Source organism: Mus musculus, chromosome 2 (genome assembly GCF_000001635.26).
Source record: "Mus musculus strain C57BL/6J chromosome 2, GRCm38.p6 C57BL/6J".
Classification (NCBI taxonomy): domain Eukaryota; kingdom Metazoa; phylum Chordata; class Mammalia; order Rodentia; family Muridae; genus Mus; species Mus musculus.
Window position 1 is genome coordinate 12,962,250 of NC_000068.7, and position 23,965 is coordinate 12,986,214.

Genomic DNA, 23,965 nt, shown 5'->3' on the forward strand with positions numbered 1-23,965 from the left:
ATCTTCTAGCTTTCATAGTCTCTGATGAGAAGTCTGGTGTAATTCTGATAGGTCTGCCTTTATATATTACTTGACCTTTTTCCCTTAGTGCTTTTAATATTCTTTCTTTGTTCAATGCACATGGTGTTTTGATTATTATGTGACAAAAGGAATTTCTTTTCTGGTCCAGTCTATTTGGAGTTCTGTAGGATTCTTGTATGCTCATGGGCATTTCTTTCTTTAAGTTGGGGAAGTTTTCTTCTATAATAAGGTATTTACTGGCCCTTTAAGTTGGGAATCTCTCCTCTCTTTTATACCTATTATCCTTAGGTTTAGTCTTCTTAGTGCTTCCTGGATTCCCTGAATGTTTTAGGTTAGGAGCTTTTTTCATTTTGCATTTTCTCTGATTGTTGTGTCAATGTTTTCTATGGTATCTTCTGCCCCTGAGATTCTTTCTTCTGTCTCTTGTATTCTGTTGATGATGCTTGCATCTATGACTCCTGATCTCTTTCCTAGACTTTCTAACTGCAGGGTTCTCTCCCTTTGTGGTTTCTTTATTGTTTTTATTTCCATTTTTAGATCTTGGATGGTTGTGTTCATTTCCTTCGCCTGTTTGATTGTGTTTTCTTTTAATTCTTTAAGGGATTTTTGTGTTTCCTCTTTAAGGGTTTCTACCTGTTTACCTGTGTTTTCCTGTATTTCTTTAAGGGAGTTATTTATGTCTTTCTTAAAGTCCTCCATCATTGTCACGAGAAGTGATTTTAGATTGGAGTCTTGCTTTTCCAGGGTGATGGTGTATCCAGAACTTGCTATGGTGGGAGAATTGGGTTCAGATGATGCCAAGTAACCTTGGTTTCTGTTGCTTCTGTTCTTCCCCTTGCCTCTCACCATCTAAATATCTCTAGTGCTACCTGCCCTTGCTATCTGACTGGAACCTGTCCTTACTGTATCCCTAGTTGTATCAGAAATCCTCAGAGCCCAGCTGTCTCTGTGATCCTGAGAATCTGGGTGTGTCACAGTTCCTGGGAGTCAGGCTACCTCTGAGACCCTGAGATCCTGGTGGGACCAAGCTCCTGGCATTCTGGCATCCTGGCATCCTGGCTGTGTTAGAGTACCTGGGATTTGAGCCTCCTCTGAGTGCTATGAGACTGGCTGCAGAGTTTGTGCTCAAGGTAAACTGGTGCAGACCAGAAGGAACCTGAGCCACTGGTCTGGCAGGGTTCCTTCATCTCTGGATCCTGCTGGCCCCAGTTACTTCCAGAGGTGTTGGAACAGATGTTGTGTCCTACTCACACCTGATCCCAAGATCCTGAGTGTGCTAGAGCACCTGAGAATGAAGCCTCTTCTCGGTAAGTTTATTTTAAAAGACACATTTTTATAGTTAGGAAGACTGGGCAAAGAACAGTTTGTGTCTGCTATCTAGGTGCTTTATTGGATGGGTTCCAAAGGAGGGAAAAGCCATCATAAGCTCAGTAGTGATATAGTCAGTATGTAATATAACATGATGATGATGATGATGATAGTGATAGTGATTTCCGCCAAGATAGTAAGCAAGATTGGGAGGGAAGGATGAATTTAAAACAGTAAGCTATGCGTTTGTAGATGCAGTATCAGAAGAAATGTAGACGCATGAACTGTTTCAGGACTGTCATGTCCCATGTAAGTGACTAAGTGCTGCATTTGTTGCAGGCTGACCATAGCGTAAGGTTTCCATTACGTTCATCAGAGTCTAATCTCCTGTCGTTAACCAGGAGCAAACTGCCTGTGAACTAGTATTCAAAATTAATATCGACATTCTTCAATATATGCCCTATTCAGCTTGCCAGACCTTTAGCACATTTCTTAACTTTCCTTGGCTTCCATTTCCTCCTGTCACATCAACCTAGAAGCATTAGCAAACGTTCAAGACTGGAGGAGATACGGACTCATGGGTACTTGACACATGGAAGGAACTCAGTAAACATGGCACAGAATATGAATAAGCACCAAATGGTCTCTGAGCCTCTGAGTGAGGATGGAGCTTCCCTCCTGTATTTTGTCACAGCTCCCATTCTTTATCTAGCTTAGCACTTAATAGCTGCTAAATAATAAATTTGATCACATCGGTGGCAGCTGTTTTTATATATATCATCTTTTTTGTTTTTGCTTTTGTTTTGGTGTCATCTTGGGGTTTTTTTGGTTTTTGGTTTTTGGTTTTTAGTTTTTTTGGTTTTTTTTTTTTTGTTTTGTTTTTCTGATCTACCAATCCCTATCCTTAGGAAAGGCTTCTCTCTGGGCTTCCTTTGTCTTTACTTGAAATTTCTCTTGCTTGATTTCTGTTTTTCACATATACTTGCTCTTCCTAACAAATTTTGAAAAAAATGTTTCATTGATAACCCCATTTGCACTCTTAGTCATGCATAGGAATGTATTTAAGCACTCAAATAGAATTGTGGTTCTTAGATGAGTTGATTGTGATATAAGAAAAAAATACCATGGTGATTAAAATATATCTTCAGAAAAATGCTGCTCATCTGTATTAGAAGGAGAATTTAACTAAAACGTGTGAGTAACAAGCTAAAACTATTTTGTACAATCAATAAAAAGAATATCTATTATTTGTTTAAAAAATAAAAAGGCAAAAAAAAAAAAATGTGGCAAAGCTTTGACTCTTCCAAATTGGTGGTCAGGATTTTCATGTCAAGGTGACTTCTGGGACAGTCCACTCAGTGAAACCAGTGGAATTTAGTCAGACTTAAGTACAGCCAGGTGAAAGGTAGAGATTTGATCTGAAATATTGCGTAAGAGACAATACCAAACAATAGGGAAGAATGGCTTGACATAGTTAACCTTTCTCTATCTTCGTGCTCAAGTTGGAAGATACAAACTGATTTTTACATTTGATTTTAGTATAGGTGTTGACCTTTATTCCGTTTTATTTCCTTTTACTGATTTATAAATATAAATCATAAAAAATCTAGGAAAATATTGTTTTAATGAGAAAAATATGAACTATCATTGTGTATTCTACCAGCCTACAATAAACACAATAATTCAATATGTCTAGTTGTAAGCTCTCGTGCAAATACATAGACTGTGCATTCGTTTATCATACTTAGTATAGTTTGTTCCTTTCAATATATTATAATATGAACATCTTTCTAAGTCATTCAGTGTTCTTTGAAAATGTGGGCTGTGGGGATGGCTCAGGGGTTAAAGTGCTGCCTATACAAGCATGAGGACCAAACTTCGGGTCCCCAAAGCTGTGTAAATGCTGAGTGGGCATGGCAAACCACCCTTACTTCAGAAGAGAGACATGGAGAGAGTTCATTAGGGAGACTAGCCTTATTGGTGAGTTCTGGGTTTGATTGAGAGACCTTGTGTTAGTAAATAAGGTAGCAGGGTAATGAAGAATGACTCCTGACATCAAACTTGCGCCCCCACATGTTCATGCACACACACACACACACACACACACACACACACATACACAGACAACTATGGGAAAATATTCTTTGAATATGCTTTCACTGTTGTATAAAATGCCATAGTATATATCACCGTTCTCTTGTAATGTATATTCATTTAATGTGTGTTTGTGGGTAGTTGAATATGTGTATAATGTTCATTGCAAGGCCTAGGGAGGCCAGAAGACAGTTAGGAGTTACAAGCAGTTGTGAGTTTCCATACACTAGTCTTATACAAGAGACATAAGTGCTCTTAACCATTGTGCCAACTCTCCAGCCCCCAAGAACTTGGTGCTGTTCTAGATAATGACATCAATGAAATCTTTGTATGTCAGTAGCTGTTTACATGTACCTAAGCTTCTCCTTTAAACTGATTCCTATTATTAAAGTAACATGTTTCAGACTGTGGATGATATTGCTGAGGAAACCTTCCCTTCTGCGGCATTACTACAGAAAAGGGGCTGTGCCATGTCTCACTTCATGGTGGTGGTGTTGATTTTTAGAAACTCCTCAGTGAAATGGCAAATTAGTTGTAACTTCCTTCCAGGGGAATTTTTCTGAAGGAACCCTGCAATGCCCGCTTTGCCAATGTTTAAGAACTAAGTTACCATTTCGAATGGAAAGCTTTTCTCTGGAGCCTGAAATAAGACTTCTATCTGTGAAAATCACCGACAGCCATTTGTGTACATGCATCACGACGCACAAGTGGAAATGTGCGGACAGCTTTTAGAAATCTGCTCTGTTCTACCTCACAAGCCCCAGGTCATGAGGCTTGGCAACAAGTCCTCTTACTCCCTGAGTCTTCTCCCACTCTGAGCCTTCTTTAGAAATTGTACTGGCTAGTCTTGTGTCAACTTGACACAGCTGGAGTTATCACAGAGAAAGGAGCTTCAGTTGAGGAAATGGCTCCAGGAGATCCAACTGTAAGGCATTTTCTCAATTAGTGATCAAGGGGAAAAGGCCCCTTGTGGGTGGGACCATCTCTGGGCTGGTAGTCTTGGGTTCTATAAGAGAGCAGGCTGAGCAAGCCAGGGGAAGCAAGCCAGTAAAGAACATCCCTCCATGGCCTCTACATCAGCTCCTGCTTCCTGTCCTGCTTGAGTTCCAGTCCTGACTTCCTTTGGTGATGAACAGCAGTATGGAAGTGTAAGCCAAATAAACCCTTTCCTCCCCAACTTACTTCTTGGTCATGATGTTTGTGTAGGAATAGAAACCCTGACTAAGACAGAAATGTTCACACCAAACTGAAATTCCATGGCCTTTTGCTCTTATCATGTTTTAAGGTTTTTATCTGGTGACATCAATCCCAATTCAATGCCCTATTTATCTGTCAATGGGGCCTTTGAATAGCTGTTAATTTAGGGTATGTTACAATATGTTGGCCCCTCCTTGGAAGTTGTTTTTAATATAACATGTCTTTTGAACCTCAGAAAATACTGTTATGCATCTATACTATTCAAAATGCTCTGTCCAATCAGTACAATCCCTTTCAAAATATCTATGACTTCCTACATGGAGCTAAGAAAAGGCAACTCTAATAAAAAGACCAATAACCAAAACAACTCTGAGGAAAAAGAACAAAGTAGGAGACCTTACAGGCTTAATACAGTACAAACTACCGTAATTACAGTGGCATGTGCTTGCCTGACAGCAGACACACATACTGGTGTAATGGGCCAGAGAGCCTGGAAGGAAACCCACATGTCCCCAGCCTGCTGATCTTCAACAAGGCTGCTGAGAATGTGCACTGGGCAAAGGACAGACTTCAATGAATGATGCTGTGAAAATCAGCAACAAATATAGAGGAATCAAAAAGGGAGTCAAACTGTAAGACCAGATATTATTGTAGGGAAATACAGAAGTGATTCCTTAGGACATTGAAACAGGAAAGCATTGTTTTTTTTTTTTTTTTTAAAGATACATTCTAAAAGCACAGAACAAAAGCAAAAATTCACAAGTGAGATGACATCAAGCTGAAAAGCTTTTATCATAGCTAAAGAAATGATCAGCACAATGAAGAGAGAGCTCTGGAAGTAAGAGAAAGTGTCTTCAAACTATCGATGGCGGTTGGCACCCAGAATGTACAAAGAACTGAAGATTTTTAAAATATCTGATTGAAAGTGATAGATTTCAACTGTTGTTTCTCAAAACACGATGTGCAGATTGCTAACAGATTTATGAAATTTTTTTCTCCATGTCTCTGATCATCAGGGAAATGTAAATGAATTGCAATAAAATACTACCTCTCTCCAATTAGAATACCTATTATCAAAAGGCAAAACTGTGACTGGCAAGGATAGGAAGGAAAGGGGACTCTGGTTTATGGCTGGGGGTGGGGCATGGAAATTAGTCAACCGTAGTGGAAAACATAAGAACAAACCCAAGACTAAAATTGGCATTCATCTTATGGGTGGGTAGATATTCAATGGAAGTGATGTCAAGATGTGGAGACATGTCAGCAACCCCATGTTTATGGCAGCACTGTTTGCAATAAACAAGAAATAGAAACAACCCAAGTGATTAATGGGTGAAGGAATGCATGTGGGCATATAGTGAAACTCAGATACCCAAACACAGAGGAATCGAAGTGCTATCTAAACACTGAAAGGAGCCAAACCCTGTCTTTCATGGTAGCAGATGTGGAAACATATTAAAGCCAAAACAAAGATAAATGTCACAAGATCTCATGCATATGTGGAATACAAAACAGGTGATCTTATGGAAGTTGAGATTAGAAAGGTGGTCACCAGGAACTGGGGAGACTAAAGGGGAGCAGAGGGACAAGAAAAACAGATCACTAGGGGCTGGACTGCAGTGAGAGAGGAGACAGAAGCTATCGTGTGCCTCTGCACACTAGGGTGACTAAGGCAACAGTAGTCTAGTGTATGTCTCACAAAGCTTGATGAAAGGCATCTCAGTAGCTTCACCATACAGAAATGATAAAATGTTAACCTCATTTAAATAGCATACAATGTATAAGTGTATCAGAATGTTATCTGGCACTACATTGATCTCTATATTATACTTTTTTGTTCTTGTTTTTAAAAAAGTATTTTATGTGTATGAGTGTTTTGCCTGCATGAATGTATATGTACCACATGTGTGCCTGGTGCCCAAGGAGGTCAGAAGAGGGCACCACATCCCCTGGAACTAGAGTGGTAGTGGATCATGAGCCATCATATTGGTGTTAAGAACTGACCCCAGGTTCTCTACAAATGTAAAAACTGTTCTTAACTGCTGAGATACCTTTCCAGTCCCCCATTTCTTAAATGTGTCAGTGACAATATTTAACATTTGACAGGACACAAGCAAACTTTACAAAGCTAACCTTTTTCGTCAATGAGCTGCATAAGTTAAGAACTCAATATCCCATATATTTATCAGAAAAATTACCCCAGCCCTTTTTCATATCCAACACTCAGCTAATCTTTATTATAACAAGGTCAAATTTCTAATTATAATGTATTTGGATGGCATTTTTATTCTTCAGATTTGAAATCTTTTTTTGGAGCCCTTTATTGATTTGTTTTGCTTTCTGTGACAAGCTTTTGTTGTATAGCCCAGGCTGGCCTCAGTCTCCCCAGAGCTAGAATTCTTGGTGCATGGCACCATGCACAGCTTGATTAAAGTTTTCTTTCTTTCTTTCTTTCTTTTTTTATAATGCTGTATTCAACATTACTCTCCACATGTGTTTATCTCTTGCAGAAAAGCATATTGCCTCTCTTCATCAATTTGGTGTTCAAGTACAAAGTAACACAGACTTTGTGTCCTAGCTGATAGGCATGGAGTCTCACATGAGAATTCATAGCTCTAGAAACCTAGAGTCTAAGACACAGTCCTTGCAGATTTTTGTTCTCTTTATGGATTGTAAATGGCCTATCATCTTGCTATCCCTTTACATGATAACTGAGACAAAGATCCTGTGATCTCTTGATAAAGGAATTAGTCTCCTTCCAGTGGGCCTGGCTTTCATGACCACATGGCTTCTTCAAAGCTCACCATACCCAAATACCACCACTGGTGATGAGGACTCCAGTATTTAAGTTTGGTCTGGAGATCACATGATTCAAGATTCAGTCCACAGCACTACCTTAAGGCAGAGGCTTCATACAATAGTCATTTTATAATCTCACACAACTCTCTGGGCTTAGCACACTCTACTGAGTTTGGGCTTGCAGTCAACTGGGATCTTTGTGGAAAAAGGCATCTATGGCAGTCATGCAACTGTCTGCTACTTCCACAGGGCTGAGTTCACAGGGGCAGACTGTCTGACTGCCTCCTCCTTCCATGAACTCTCAGGACCTGTACTTCACATGCAAACATAAGCAGACTTCTTATACTTTAACCCTGTTCCCCAAAACACAATGGAAGACGATGCTTCGTAAGATTTTGGTATCAGACTGCCATCCAGTCAGTCCATAAGATACCCCGTGTTGTTTAGGTCACAGTGAGTCACAGGCCAGCTCAGATTCACAGTGTTTGGGGACTGCACAGGCGTGGTGCTGTCAGGAGGCATGCTCACTGAAGGCCATCTGTGGAAACTAACGCTGTAGTATACACATTCATTTTAAAAGGCGTTTCTACTTGCACTTCCCTGTGGCTAATGAGGACCTCCCGCAGCTCTAATCACTTTGGTGGGCATTTCCAAAAACCTAATGAGCCCTGATGTCAATCGCAGTAGTCAATCTACGTCCAACAATCCCGGGTCTCAAGTGCAGGAATTCATTTATAAGCAAATTAGAGCCTTAGTTTGATTCATAAACTTCAACCCCCTATTGTTAGTTTTTAAAAAGAATAAGTTCAGGTCCATTTGGCTGTGGATACTAAGCAAATATTTGGGAAATAATTCAAAGTTCATACTAATTCCAAACATTTAGATGGTGCTTTATAATTTAAATAGTGCTTCGGGGTATTCTCTTGCTAGCCCTTTCCTTTTAATCTTAGGCCGTAGTTCAGAAGAATGAGTTTTTAAGTGAGGAAACTAACTCATCAGAAGCTTTTAAATTTTCCTCAAGCACACAGAGCAGAAACGTGAGACCAGAACCTATTCTTCTGGAGGTTTCTTACATGTTGAAGGGCCTGACGCTGAAATCCATCCTGCTACACTTTCTCTCTCTCTCTCTCTCTCTCTCTCTCTCTCTCTCTCTCTCTCTCTCTCTGCGTGTGTGTGTGTGTGTGTGTGTGTGTGTGTGTGTGTGTAAATACATATATTTTAAAGTCATCCCCAGCGAAGCTTGGGCTGCATTGGGAATTCATCTTTCAGAGTTGGGAAAGTAGATTCAGTGTACTTATGCCATTTTTCCAAAGTGACACCATTGTTTAGTGAAACAGCCAAAAACTACAGACTCTGAAACCCACTGATCTCCCACCTTCATTAGTTCCCTTCAAGAATAGATTTCTAAGTAAAGGTGTGTGAAGATGCTGGGGTGGCATCCCATTGCTTTAATCCTGGCACGTAAGACACCGAGACAGGAAGACCTCCACGAGTTCAAGATCTAGGCTTCCTAGTGAGTTCTAAGCCAGCCTGGGCTACTAAGATCCTGTTTTATAAAATGAAAGAACAAAGAATAAAAATAGAGAAAGGAGTAGAGATATTTTACACATTTTAGATATTAATTTGTGGTTTTCCAGGAATGAAATGTAAACACTTAAGTTTTTTAGTGACTGAGATACAATCTGAGAACTAAATTCAATGAAGAGATTTTTTTTCTTTTCTTTACATTCTCTCTCTCTCTTTCCTTCTTTCTTTAGTGTGCCTGTGCGTGCATGCATGTGTGCACAGGAACTACACCAGAGTATCATGGCCTTCTGCTTGCTAAGCAAGCATTCTACTTACTGAACGAAAGCCTGCAGTCCCAGTATGAAGCATGCTCTGCAACAGGAATGATGCACCTGGCCTGTCTGGTGACTGGTGTATGTTTTGCTTTCAGGACTAATGTTAGTATTGAAATCAAAACATTTCCCCCAAGTCATCTTCCAGCATCCACAGTGGAGCCTTCTTCTAAAGGCAAGGTTATAAGATGAGTCTGCAAGACAGTGTTTTGACAGACTGTTAAACTCCCCAGACTCTAGAATGTCACTGGTGTAGTCATACTTCATATTGACTTAAGATGCCATTTTCTTCCCCCTCTTTCTCTACTTTTCTATCCTCCCCTGTCATTCCCCCTGTTCATCTTTTTTTTCTTCATAAGAGTACCTTTTTAGTTTTTTCACTGAATAGTGAACTAAAAAAAAATCAAGACAGTTACCACAGTCTAGCAACAAGGGACATGGAGGGTTGACCACATGGCCCATTTTGATGGACTCAGAGTCATTTAAGACCCAAGCTACATCTTCAGCTATGCACCCTTATATGGTTTCCCCCTTTCATAATATTTCTACATTGTCAACTTTGTAAGTCTACAGGTAATAAAAAGATATGAAATTATTTTCCTCAAGCTATTACATTTGTTTGGTGAGCTACTTTCTTTTATTTATCTCTTTGAAGAGTGCTGGGTTCTATTTATATCCTTATGTTTGATAGCATTTCTTTCCAGCTCTTCCTCTCTCCCCACTTCCTCCCCCACCTCTAGCACAGGACATGATACCTAGGTCTCATGCAGACATGGTGGTTCATACCTGTATTTCAGAGTCTTGAAAGTCTGAGGTAGGGGGATCACCATGAGTTCAACTTAGTATAGGCTATTAGAACTGGTCTCATCAAACAAAAACAAACGTTTCAAAAGGTTAGAAGTGTTATGTGTTTGCTACTTGTCCTGTTGCTATGGCAAAGAACATGAGAGAAGCAATCTGAGGAATAAGGATTAATTTGGGTTACAGTGATACCATTCATCAAGGCAGAAGTGCCTGAATGGGTCATACTGCACCCACCGTAGAGAAGCAGAGAAAGCTGGGTGGTGCTGTTCAGCTAGTTCATCCTCGAGCTCTATCAACCACTGACTTAGCTCTCTAGCTCTTTTTGATTGTTAGTTTGAGACAAAGTCTCACTAACTAAGCTGGCCTTGAACTCACACTACAGCCCAGACAGGACTTGAACTTAGGACCCTCTTGCCTCAGCCTCTTTAGTAGCTGAGATGGCAGGCTTGAGTCACCATGCCCTACTAAAGTTTTCCTTACTCGAGCATCAGCACATGGAATAGAGAGAAGACCAATGTTGTTTGCAAGATGGACTCCTGTGGTTGCCATTGTTCAGCAGTCAGATCCATGCTGTTTGAGAGAAGATGTGTCACAGTTTTGAACCTGTACATGATGGAAGTATTCAAACAAGCTTTAAAAAATACCGTATAGTTGTTAAAATATTTTTATTGCAAATCAAGTGTCATCTGTAAGTGCGGTGTTTATAGAGTATAGTGCTGAACTGTGATGTAACACATAAAAAATAGAAATGCTGATATATTTGGGCCATTTATTTGCAGGGTATTTTTTAGTACCAGTGAGTCCAGTTAGAAAGTCCCATCTGCTTTTTTGCATTTTTGCCATCTCAACTGGTGTCATTTCAGACCAACCCACCATCTAAATTTTTTTTTCCCTACATTATAGAAACACCCTACAGGTCTCTGCAGGGACATGGCCTCGGCTCCATCTCTTCTCCTCATCAGTAAAGGTTTATTCACAGAGGAAAGTGAGTGAAATTCAGCAGAGGGTTTCATAAAAGGCAACAGACCTTTCACTGTTGTGAGGAAGTCGGGGTGAGGAATTTTAAATCATGTCAGTAAAAAAAAAAGTCAGTTTGCCAATTTGGCCATTATATCTAAGTTGAAGTACTAACAGCTTCAGTCAGCTCTAAGACTAGCACACTGGTGTCAGGTCCAGGGCAACGTATGATTGCCTACAACATGCATAGGATGTGCCTTAAGAGTTCCCACTTGCACATACAGGGCATCAGGACTTCTAGATATCCTCTCTCCTCTGAAATCTATGTGAAGGCAACTGTGCCCATTACTTTCTCATCAATGTGGCAAAACAAGACAGAAGCCACCAGGAAGGGGAATCATTTGTTTCAACACATCACATTGTTTCAGAGAGTTCAAACCACACCATCCACAGCACTACCAATTACCAAGGTAATGCTGAACTCCACAGCTGAGAAAATGTGCTGTAAATCTTATTGTGGCCAGGAATGAGAGATAAAGAGTTGCAGGAAGGGGCCAGGATAAGCTATGGCCTCTAAGAGCATGAAGCCAGTAACCTGCTTCTTCCATGTTGGCCCCACCCCGTCAACTCTCCCAATGCCACTATTTATGAAGCCCTCTGGGCTTAATCTGTTCACTGAGCCGCAGCCATTATGATCTAATTATGTCTGGAAAGTTCCTAAAAGACACACCCAGGTGTGTGATTGACCAATATTCTAAGTGCTTCAAAGTCCAATTAAGTTGATAAATTAACCATCAGAGTAACTGGAGAGGATAGTCAACTTGAGTAGACAGAGTACTCTTAATCATAGTAGTCAGACCAAAACAGCTCTCAAAGCCTAAATGGAAACCAAAGGTACATTGAAACTTCCTCCTCACCAGATCTTTATGCACCATGCAAATTATTTATAAATATTATAAAAGACAATATATGCATATGTTTGTAAGTAATCAAATCCCTTTTATTTTTTCAGTTTTCAGCTTCATAGTACAACAGTGTTGTCCCCTTTTCTAATTCTCTTCTTGTTTTTATTTTTTATTCAATATTCTCTTTTTATTCTAGGTCCAGCAAGACTAGAAGAGCAGGAAGACATACCTGTACTTCTGAAACTTGAGAGTCTGAGGCAGGAGGATCACCATGAGTTCAAGTTAGTATAGGCTATAGACTGAGACCTGGTCTCATAAAACAAAAACAAACTTTTCAAAAGGTTAGAAGTGTTATGTGTTTGCTACTTGTCCTGTTGCTATGGCAAAGAACATGAGAGAAGCAATCTGAGGAATAAGGATTAATTTGGGTTACAGCGATACCATTCATTAAGGCAGAAGTGCCTGAATGGGTCATACTGCACCCACTGTAGAGAAACAGAGAAAGCTGAGTGGTGCTGTTCAGCTAGTTCATCCTTGACCTGCCCACATTTGGACCTGGAATTCTCACTTGAGTTTACCTAATCTAGGCAATCCTTCAGATATATGCCCAAAAGCTTGACCCTTTCATGATTCCAGATCTCCAAGTTGAAGATTAACTACCATAGGCTGTGGGTTCTGGCTGGGCTGTTATAATAATTGCAGACTATCCTTTCACACATGACGCAGATTTCACAGTTGATGTGGGACAAAACTTTTGTCAAATGTGTTGATAGTTCCCGCTATCCTTGTCTAATATGGGTTCAATACTGAACCTTCTGTGGGAAGCTCTGGAAAATGCTGGAAGCCTCCTTTTGTGTCAGTGGTCATTCCCTCTGCACAGATGGGCACTGGCACTCTCATCCATTGTCTTTGCTGGTTCTACAGTTGTGCATCCTTATGATGAAGGAGCATGAAAACCCTCTTCCTGTGTAGGGAAAGTGAATTCCAGATGGAGCACAGGAAAAAAGGGCTTCCTAGCCACACTGAAACCACAAATTCCAGATCTTTGTCTTGCTCCATTCAAAGATACATTCTCCCTTGAAAGGGTGCTGGCTGCTTTTTGTTCCTTAATCTTTTCTTATGCTCTAAGTGTGTGTTACATCGTATGTGATCACAGAAGAGCCAGCCAACTGTGTCTGAGAGCATTAGAGGAGTGTCCCAGGAGGGATGACATTTCTTAAATAATTTTTTTTTTACAAAGGCTCACAGCTTGTAAGGATAAAACATACCATGTTGCTCTTTCAAATACACATCAATTAAGTGTGTACTTTGTTACTTTTCTGGCAGACTTGGTGGTAGTGTTTTATCAATTCATCCTAATTTCTGCCCCCATCTGTGGCTTTCCAGAACACATCTGTAATGCTGAAGGGAGAAAACAGAAAATTAACCCACCAAGAGGGTTGAATCTATTATTAATGGTGTTGTGATCTCCTCTACCAAAGGAGTAATCACATACTGATTATTTTGAGTAGAAAAGAATAAAGCTTTGAACAGTACATTCCAGTCTATGGCTATACCACCTCCAATGCACTTTGTCTTTTCTGAACAGTGAGGTCATCAGTAAAAAATATACTGCCTGGGCAGGGACTGGCACTTGTATGGTAATTCTGAGCAGATCCCATTTTGTCCCTGCTGGCTTTCATGTGTCCAGCCTAATGTTCAGAGCATGGCTTGCCCAAGAGCACTGTCAAGCAAAGCTCAGTAGTCACATTGTTCACAACTCTCATGTTCTCTGTGAAAAATATAAATGAGTCACTTATGACTGTCAGTAAACTATCCCAGACAGCTAAGTTCACTGTCATTGAAGTGGCTGGACAAAGATTGACTTATAATTTGTAAACCTTTTCCTTTTTCCCTGACCTATTACAGGGAAAACAGAACCTTTTCCACAGAACCAGAAAACAGAACCAGATCCACAACCTTTCTTTTGTAGAAAGAAGTGATGTAGTCAAAGTGCAGAATAATTCTGCTCTCTGTTGACTATAGACTGTGTTCCACTTTTGACAATATTTTTATGTGTAGTATTCGCTTGCATTTGCCTTAATTCCTACTTATTTTGATTCCTAAGTAATGCATAGTCTCTAATTTATTTATGAGAAACAAGATGCTCAGCTAATCATAGATAGGGACTAGAAGATGCTTCCGTTGTTAAAGTCTTTTCCTTATAGACATGAGGACCTGAATTCTGTCCCTAGAACCCACATACATTGTATGTGGGTCCTAGGGACTGAAAAGGTATGTTAGTAGACACTAGGAGTCCTATAATCAGGGTTAGTCATAGGTAGAAGCCTGCAGCTTGCCTTCTCTGTGAGCTCTAGTCCAGGGGGAGACTCTGTCTCAAAAGAACATGGTGAATGGCTTCAGAGGACTGATACCCGAGGTTGACCTCTGATCTCCACATGCACAGGCTCGAAATGATGCACTACCCCCCTCCCCACATACAGAGAAGGCTTCCAAAGATATGGGGGGACTAATTTTAGAATGTCTGTGGTAGGAACACTTTGAAAGCTTTCAAAGCTACTCTGTTCTTCCAGCCTCATGATCATGTCTGCCAGGTCCTCTGGGTGGAGCTTCATTTCGGGCAGTGCTCTGGCGGCGGTGGCTACAGTGTGTCTATTCACCAAGTCCACTGTCACCTTTTCCATTCAGTCTGCTGTATTAGGGGTACACATTGAACATGGGAATGCTGGAATAGGAATTCTTGCTGTCACTGAGAGAAAAACCTGGGCAGATACTCTTTGTGTCTGAAAGGAAATTATGTGAGCAATAAAGAGGTTTTTGCTCCTTCTAGAGATGGCAGCTGATTCCTGTTTCAGCAGCATTCTAGGCTTGTTTCTGTTGCCGTGATAAAATACCCCGACACAAAGCAGCTTAGAGGGGGAGAGGTTCATTTTAACTCCAGTTCCAGATGACGACAGTCCATCATTGTAGAGGAGTCACAGAGACAGGCACTGAGACAGCTGGTCACAGCATACCCAGTCAAAAGCAAAGAGAAGCGAGCTCATAAACACTGCTTGCTTGCTTGCTTGTGCTCAGCTCAATTTCTCCACTCTGATAAAGTTCTGGATCCCCTACCTAGGGAATGCGTGTTGCCATCCATAATGGTCTGGGTCATTCCATGCCCATTAATGTAATAAAGAGAATTCCCTATAGAAATACCCAAACTCAGTGAAGACACTTCCTCACTGAGTCTCCCTTTAGGTTGCGTCGTGTTGACATTCAGCTTTTAACCATCACAGATAACATCGTAGTCACTTTCATTGTAACAGTGAAGTTTTCCTTTTATGTATTGAAAGGTCACTTTCAGTTTGCACTATGCAATAAACCCCCTTGAAAGTGAAAGGGCTTGTTTCTTCTTATTTTTGACATTAATAAACCTACTTATGCATTTCTTCTTTCCTCAATGATTTTGTGGCCATCCCCTATGAAGTGAGGCAGGTTAGAGGTTCTGTGTTATGCTTCGGGCATATAGCAGGCCGTGAGCGGAAGTTCATTTACTTCAGGAGCAAATGGGTAGTACCGTGAGTAGAAGCCTCAGTATATTTCATTTGGATAAGAAGGGGGAAATGGTATTAATGCATGGCTGATTTTAATAGGAGCTTTTGGTAACAAAGGGAGGAGGGATTTATATGATTTTTGTTCAAGTATCCAAAAAAGCATAGCTAAAACTGAGACAAAAAAAAAAAAGAAATATAAATCTGAACTGAACTGAAGAAATATTTCCAATAAATAAGTTTAGAGCTGATCTGTCAGAGGAGACCTGATGGAAGGGACTGGGGACATTTTATTCATGCATCCCACTTGGGGCAGATGACAAATGAGGTCATATCTCTAGTTTCATTGATTCATTCTCTAGTTTCATTGGCATATCCACAACCCCCACTCTCCACTGACAGACTACATGCTTGTGTTAAATTTTCTAATTCCATATTCCCTTTTCCTCTCTAGAGAAAATCCCTGAGACACTATCAGGAATGTCTTCCTTAAGTGGGAAAGTACAAACAGTTCTGGGCCTTGTAGAACCCAGCCAACTGGGACGCACCCTGACCCACGAGCATCTGACAATGACCTTTGACAGTTTTTACTGCCCACCTCCTCCATGCCACGAAGTCACCTCCAAGGAACCTATCATGATGAAAAATCTATTTTGGATTCAGAAAAACCCCTATTCCCATCGAGAGAACCTTCAGTTGAATCAGGAGGTAGGAGCCATAAGAGAAGAGCTGTTGTATTTCAAGGCTAAGGGCGGAGGAGCCTTGGTGGAGAATACGACAACTGGGCTCAGCAGGGACGTGCATACGCTGAAGTGGCTGGCAGAGCAGACTGGAGTCCACATCATAGCTGGAGCTGGGTTTTATGTTGATGCAACTCACTCTGCAGCAACCAGAGCCATGTCAGTGGAGCAGGTAAAAAGCACTACTTAGAATGCTGTTTGTATATACATTTAGGACACCCTAAATGCAATTGGTTCAGAAGTAGTTGGATACATGAAAAAAAAATAGCTAGCTCGCAAAGACATCTGGTAACTGGACCCCAGAGTGTTCGGACTCCGTGTCTTCCCAGTGATGAGGAAGGAGCTCTGGACACACTCGTCATTGACAATTCCAATGTGTTAATGCTCAGTCTGTATGAACCCTATCAGAGCTCAGTGGTTCTGCTTCAGTCTCTTTGTAAACCTCGTTTTCCCACCATCAGCTGCTTCAGCTTTCCCCTCGGGTTTTTATAATAACCAGCAATGAAAATTCACAGTAGGGTGAGACTTGGCAGGCAGAGACTTGGTACATTTGCCAACACAGCTTCTTCTCTTATTACAAGCCAGGAGGGATGGGAGAAGGTCTGTTCTCTTATTTGTAATATTAAGTAAGAATGGGCAGAAAGGAGCAAAGTTTGCAAGGACCCAAAGAAAGAAGTTTCGGGGCTCTGTTGCACATGTGTGTGTTCTCTTATTAAACATGTGTGTCATTTTACATGCATTTACATATGGTATGTATTCCTATATTATTTCCCATAACTTGTTTCACAGGCATAAAATGTCAGGTAAACTCTTGGTAAAATATCTGTTAGTATTTAGAACGACTTTTAAAATATTTTCATCTGTGTTATATCCCAATATGCTTTTAAATACATACATTTATATTAGTTGGAGACTGAGCTAATGAGAAGGGTAATATACTTGTCAAACCATGCTTTGACGCAAGTAATGTAAATATTGTGTTATGAGTTTTCTAAGCGGAATGTAGGATAGAATTAAAGAAGTATTTGACTCAGTTGGCAGATTCAGTGGCATCTATAGGTGCTGCTCCCAGATTAAAATAAAGAAACCCCCTTGATTTCATTCTGCACAGTAAGAAAACCTTCTCTAGTAACGAACTATAGAAATGATCCCTGAAGTATAGTCTTCCTTTTTTTCATTCTTAACACACAGTCTTTCTCTTTCTCTGTACTGCATCTTCAAGCTATAAGATCATAAATCTTATAATAACTTGTTGAATTTGCAAATTAGTCAGAAAAAAAATTCTATGTTCATTAGCCAGTACTCACTAAGTCAGTGTTGTTTTTTGTGTGTCCAAGTGTGGATGTGTGTGCATGCATGCATACGTGTGTGTGTGTGTGTGTGTGTGTGTGTGTGTATGTGTGTATGTGTGTGTGTGTGTGTGTCTGAGTGTGTCTGAGTGTGTCTGTGTGTAGTGTTAATATATGTGCATGTGCATGGCAGGGGACACGTATGTGGAAGCTGGAGGACAACCTCAGGTATCATCTTTAGGAAAACTGTTCATCTCCTTTGAGATGGGGTCTCTCATTGGCCTGGAGCTAATTGGCAAAATGCTATACCAGCTGTCCAGTGAGCCCTTGGAATACAACTATCTCTGTCTCCCCAGTGCTGGGATTGACAGCTCACACCACCACACCGAGCTTTCTTCTGTGAAGTCTGGAGATAGAACCAGGATCTTCATAATTGTGAGGCTTCATCCTTCCTGCTCCTCCTCCCCAGCTCTAAACACATCCAAAATTTGTATAGTATGAGTTAATTTGGAAATAGTTCACAATCTATAAAATAAACTTGTTCTCATTCTTCCTTAGCTTACAGATGTCCTTATTAATGAAATTCTCCATGGAGCTGATGGCACCAGCATCAAGTGTGGAGTTATTGGAGAAATTGGCTGCTCCTGGCCTTTGACTGACAGCGAGAGAAAGATACTTGAGGCTACAGCTCACGCCCAGGCTCAGCTTGGCTGTCCTGTCATCATCCATCCTGGACGGAACCCAGGTGCACCATTCCAGATAATCCGTATACTGCAAGAAGCAGGAGCAGACATCTCCAAAACAGTCATGTCCCACCTTGACAGGTAAGCGGGTCACCGTACAAACTGGAGTAGACCAGTGTACAACTGGGGGATTGTCAAATGGGAAATCACTGGTGGGGAGAGTAATGAAATACTAATCTGGTAGGTATCTGCAGTGGCTACCTGGAAGATGATTTTCCCCAATACTGAGTGTTGGAAGTAGGGTCTCACACATACAATTATCACACACTCTACTACTGAATTATACCCACAGTTCCCTAGAAGACAGTGTCTATGAATCCTTGTAAATGAGCATAAATCAAAATCAGTGCTGTAGTCTATTCCTTTTGTGTGTCACATCCTATCTGAGACATTTTAAAAAGGCACTTTCTTGATCATCCATAACTCTTTGGCCCAGGTACTACTGTCTGCTTCAATTTTTTTGTCTTATGATATGATGTCATGAACATGTCACTCCTGCTAGTTCAGTATTGGCCAACAATTGGAGCATAAATGCATCTATAAATATAAATACAAAGAGGACAAATGGTTCCACCCTGAAAGGAAAACAAAAATGTAAGGGTTTATGTTACTGTTGCCTATTTTTGGTTTCAGAAACTGAAATTATTAATATAGTGGTAAATATTGTATTTCCATTACAGCACAATAGTGTTCATGGCTGCTACAACTGCAGCACACCAAGCAATTAAAAAAACATTGGAAATTTATTGTCTCATGGTTCTGAAGCCGGGAGTCTGAAATCAAATGTCATCAAGACCTAGGAGCTGCAGGAAGAATGCTCACTTTACTCACTCCATTGTCTGGCAGCCCTTGGTGTCCCTCAGCCTGTGGCTGCATGGCTGGCTAGTTTCTACTTCTGCTTCCCACAGCCTTGGGTGTATGGCTGTCTTTTCTTTCACCTCTAAGGACATTTGCTATTGAATCTAGGACCCACTCATGTAGCAGAATGAGACTGGGTAAAGATCCTTAATGATATCTATAAAACCCCTTTTCTCATTAAAGTCACTTTCAGAGCTTCCTAGGGTTAAAACTCAGATGTAATTTTATAGTGTGCCATGCAACTGTCATATTAGAGGCTTGACTATGTAAACTGATGCTTAGCTACTGCTAGTACACTAACATGTAACAATGTTGCCGATGCTAATCCTAAACCTTTAGGTTAATTTTATTAGAGAGACAAACTTGTTTTTGAAATACTCTTACAGTGTAGCTCAGCTGACTTAAGAATTCCAGACCTTCCCACTTCAGCCTTCCAAGCCTTAGACTGCAGCCATGCACATCTATTCTTGACCCTTTTATTGCTTTTGCTGGGGTTTGCTGCTGCTGCTGCTGCTGCTGCTGCTGCTGGTGGTGGTGGTGGTGGTGGTGGTGGTGGTGGTGGTGGTGGTGGTGATGAAGAAAATTTGTTTGTCTTACAAATACACATAACATAAAATTTATTACCTTAAATATTTGGAGTATCCAGTTTAGGAGACTTCCTCCTCCAGATTGTAGTGGAGAACATTCTACTCTCCATCTCCATGAATCTGAACACAAAATACTTCAAATGAATGGAAACACAAGTAGCTTTTCTGTGATTACAGTTTTGATGGGAGAGACTGTCAAAAATGACAGATAACGGGAATTACCACCCTGGCACTTTCTGGATAAAAGTCATGGTTATAGAGTCTCAAGACTTGTCTCTCATCTTTCCTCCTACATCAGCTTCGACAGAGAAGTATATACTCTAGAGAACTCTTTGCCTCAAGCTTTCTCCCTGTTCCTGGACAGGGAGAGATGCTGTTGTTAGTGATGGGGCAGCTTCCTGTGTATCTCCAAGCCGATCTCCCTGCTTATTTTTCCCAAGCTCCTTGGCTCTCCAAGCCCTTCCCATAATGCTTGCTTGACTCCCTTGCTGCTCATTCTCACCTCACTATTGCTTCTGCCCCTGAAAGAGTCTTAACTTTACTAGTAGTCGGTACCAAGCATTTAAAAACAGAGACTTTTTTCCCTTCAGTTTTATTCTCTGTTGGAAAGGTTTTCTGTGAACATTTACTCTGCCACACTGCTTGAAACTCAACCAAGATGTTCCTTAAAGCAGAATCTAACTATCCCTACTTTTTCACAGTTAGACATTAAGTTAGAAAATTATGCTTGGCACAAATAGAAAATAAGTTTTCATTATAAATTGTGAAATAAACCTGTGTTACCACAATGATATTTCCTGGCTTATGAAAAATTAAACAATATAAAAAGTACTATTATTTATTTCCTAGTGGTATGCACATATGTTTTCAATAGACTTACATACACATTTTATATATATACATACATGAATATACTCTTATTTAAATGATAGGGATATATTACCTGATATCCATTGACTATAAGTTCAGTATTTCCCAGGATTGAATGGAATTGTTGGCCTGACACCACACAAGACCCAAGCACTCTGGCACATCCTGAGGCAATCCCTAGACAGTCACCCACTCTGAACCCATGGTATGGATTATTTGGGATTCCAGTGTGTGGCAATACACACACACACACACACACACACACACACACACACACACACACACACACACACACACATATATATATATATATATATATATATATATATATATATATATATATATATATATATATATATTTCCATGGGGAAGCAACCAGGGAAATGGCTTTTGAAAACAAACCAAATAAAGTAACAAGAAAAGATCAGGAGGCAGATGTAGGAAGTGGGAACTATTTGAAGTGACTGTTCAGAGCAGACGAGTCACCAGGCTGAAGTCTGACTAGGTCAGCTTTCCACAGGCTGTCTGAGCTCAGCTGGACAGTGCATACAATCTGATCTGTGAGGAAAGAGCAGGGGCTTCAGCTCTTTGTAATGGGGACAACTCATAAAAGAGGCTGGACACAATGTAACAGGCATTTAAAAAGAAAAAGATGCCCTAAAACAAGCCTCTAACCCCCACCCCACCCCCAACTCAAATGCTCAAGCATACCGCCATGTCATTTCTCCCCCATATTTCTAGGCAAAGGCAGAAGATTCAGAAGCTGTGCTCTGCTAAGGTTGGGAGGTGGTGGCTTTGGGTGGCCGCTGTGCCTTTGACTCCCTTCATAACACAAGGGATCTGAAGTGCTGGGGTAATCTTCAGCTTTGACTACCTGCAAAATTACTTTGATTTTTTTTTCCCTTCAAATGTATATTTAATTTAGGAGAACACAAACATAAAAATATTTTAGTGTGTTCACAATCCTATGGAAGAAGTCAAATATTTTGGAAGGTTTATGAATCTGCATAGGATTTACCTAGACAGGCAGGACATCAGAGAGATAGATAGGCATGCGCGTGCATGCACACACGAATGCACACACACCCACAAATGCACACACCCACAATAAGAACCTGTTACACAGTTATCAGAAGGAGGCAGTTGGGATGCTGAAAGAAGAGTTAATAGAGCCGCTGGGGACTGGACCATCAACCAAAGAGTACACATGGAAGGACATATATGGCAGAGGATGGCCTTGTCAGACATCAGAGGGAGGACCAGCCCTTGGTCCTGTGGGGGTTTGATGCCCCAGTGTAGGGGAATGTCAGGGCGGGAAGGCAAGAATGGGTGAGTGGATGGGGGGGCCACCCTCATAGAGGCAGGAGGGATGGGATAGGGGGTTTCTGGAGGGGAGACCTGGAGAGGGGATAACATTTGAAATGTAAATAAAGAAAATATCCAATAAAAGAAAAAAGAAAAATAAATAAAATAAAATAAAATAAAATAAAATAAAATAAAGAGTTAATGGATGACCATCTCCTTAAAGACCTCCAAACCACTCTGTTATCAGGTGACCACTGGTTACAAGCCTAAGGTCATTAAACAGGCAACAACTTTATAAGTCTGTTATGTTCCAAGCCTCCCCTATCCATCTGCTTCCTTTAAGGCGCATGAGTCTGTTGAAAAACAGGTTGGCTGCAGTGAATTTGACCCTTTGGGACACCAGCGGGGGCTGTCTTGACAGTGATAGCCACCCTAAGTCAAAATGTATTAGACAACAACAGCGGCCCCTGTGTTCTTGTTTGGGCTTTTTATGGGAATGGCTTTGTACCATTTAACCTTTATAATAATTTTTCTACCTTCTAAAACTCTACCTGCATTTCTCGATGGCAGCACCACCTTGGGGTGGGTCTGTTATAGGTTGTGAGTGCTTTAAAGAATGGCCCTCCCCACTCCCAGCTATTCTTCTTGCCATTTATTTTCAAACAAGGCTTACCATGAATGCCATATTAGAGTAGATGCAACAAGCTCAGTGGAAAAAAATTAAAACAAAAGAAACAGACAAATCATGGCCCAAATGACAAATATTTAGCAACTATTCACCAATTCAAATTCTGAACTTCCTGGAGGGCAACAGGCAGGTGCTATGCCTAAATCTTAGATCTTTGTAGATATCTACTTAACAAGCCAGGGAATTTTGATGGACATCAGGGTCTGATTAGGGGCATGATAATTAAGGGTAGCACAAGAGTGAATCAGTCTCTTTGAAAACTGCTCCCTGGGGAAGGGAAAGGAATTTGACCCAAGCGTATCTAAAAGACCAGAAGGAAAAACTCAGGAATGGGCCAAAAATATTTTGTTCTCTTTGCCTTTGATCACACATGCCAAATTGGCTGAACCCTTGCAAGGATACAAATCTGACACTTTTTCCCCTTCCATGCTGTTAATTAAATGAAAAGAGTGAAATATCACTTCATTCATTCAACAAATATTTGAGTGACTAATTACCATATGTATATATCAAACACTGGGCTGAAATTCTTTCAAAGTGATTATTTAATTATAATTATGATGACTTTTAACCTGAAGATTTTCTTTGAAAAGCACAAAAAATACTTCTGCAGGATCCAGGGAGCCGTACCCATTTAATTCCCATAAATTCTAATGAATTAATTTGAAGTCATTCAGAAACAGTTCCAAGTAAATGTCTAGCAAATGGGAATTGAACAAAACATCTTTGTATTGCTAAATAGTACAGAAGCATTCTTAAAAAGAATAATTGGAGCGCTGTGCACCCACCATGGTCTGTGGTATTTAGAATCCTATAAATGCAGCTTCATTTCTTTTTTTTTCTTTTTTTTTTTTTTTTTTTTTTTTTTTTGGCTTTTTCGAGACAGGGTTTCTCTTTGTAGCCCTGGCTGTCCTAGAACTCACTCTGTAGACCAGGCTGGCCTTGAGCTCAGAAATCCACCTGCCTCTGCCTCCTGGGATTAAAGGCGTGTGCCACCACCACCTGGCTGCAGCTTCATTTCTTAACCACTTATAATGAGGAGGATGCATGTGCATGCATTGCAGACATGTTGTACAAAACGCATCAGGAAAAATGAGTGTGCAAAGTGTAGCATGTGCCACAGGCAGCTCACATACAGGGAAAACAATCCTTCAATTTGGCTTGGATCTAACCAGAGTCAAAAATTGATGCAGACAACAAAGGATGAGCAAGTGAAAAATTTTAGCAGAAAATATTTACTAATAACAATTTCCTATAATGACTAAGGCTAGCTGACACATCTGTTTTCACTGTGTAACATGGGATATCACTGTGTAATATATGTGTGTGTAGATCACATACATGGTAAACTAGATACCTTTTAACATGACATCTTTGCTGCTTTTACGTGCATGTGGATTGCAGTAATACATTTTGCGTGAAATAAACA

At 40.5% G+C, this 23,965-nt stretch overlaps 1 protein-coding gene and 1 pseudogene across 6 annotated transcripts in view; one reads left to right on the plus strand and one right to left on the minus strand.

Annotated features, from left to right (window-relative positions):
• Pter (phosphotriesterase related) overlaps window positions 1-23,965 on the plus strand; it is a 79,418-nt gene that overhangs the window by 38,213 nt on the left and 17,240 nt on the right. For 2 of the 6 annotated variants that reach the window (NM_008961.3, NM_001305436.1), the window contains exons 2-3: window positions 15,911-16,368; window positions 18,044-18,309. In NM_008961.3, coding sequence (NP_032987.1) covers window positions 15,937-16,368; window positions 18,044-18,309 — 698 coding nt within the window. In that variant the 5' untranslated portion in view covers window positions 15,911-15,936. Of the gene's footprint in view, window positions 1-10,072; window positions 10,096-12,119; window positions 12,205-15,910; window positions 16,369-18,043; window positions 18,310-23,965 lie in introns of those variants that run through there. The other 4 variants (XM_006497401.2, NM_001305437.1, XM_017316438.1 and 1 more) reach the window with 4 other exon arrangements.
• Gm52597 lies at window positions 17,287-17,362 on the minus strand (annotated as a pseudogene).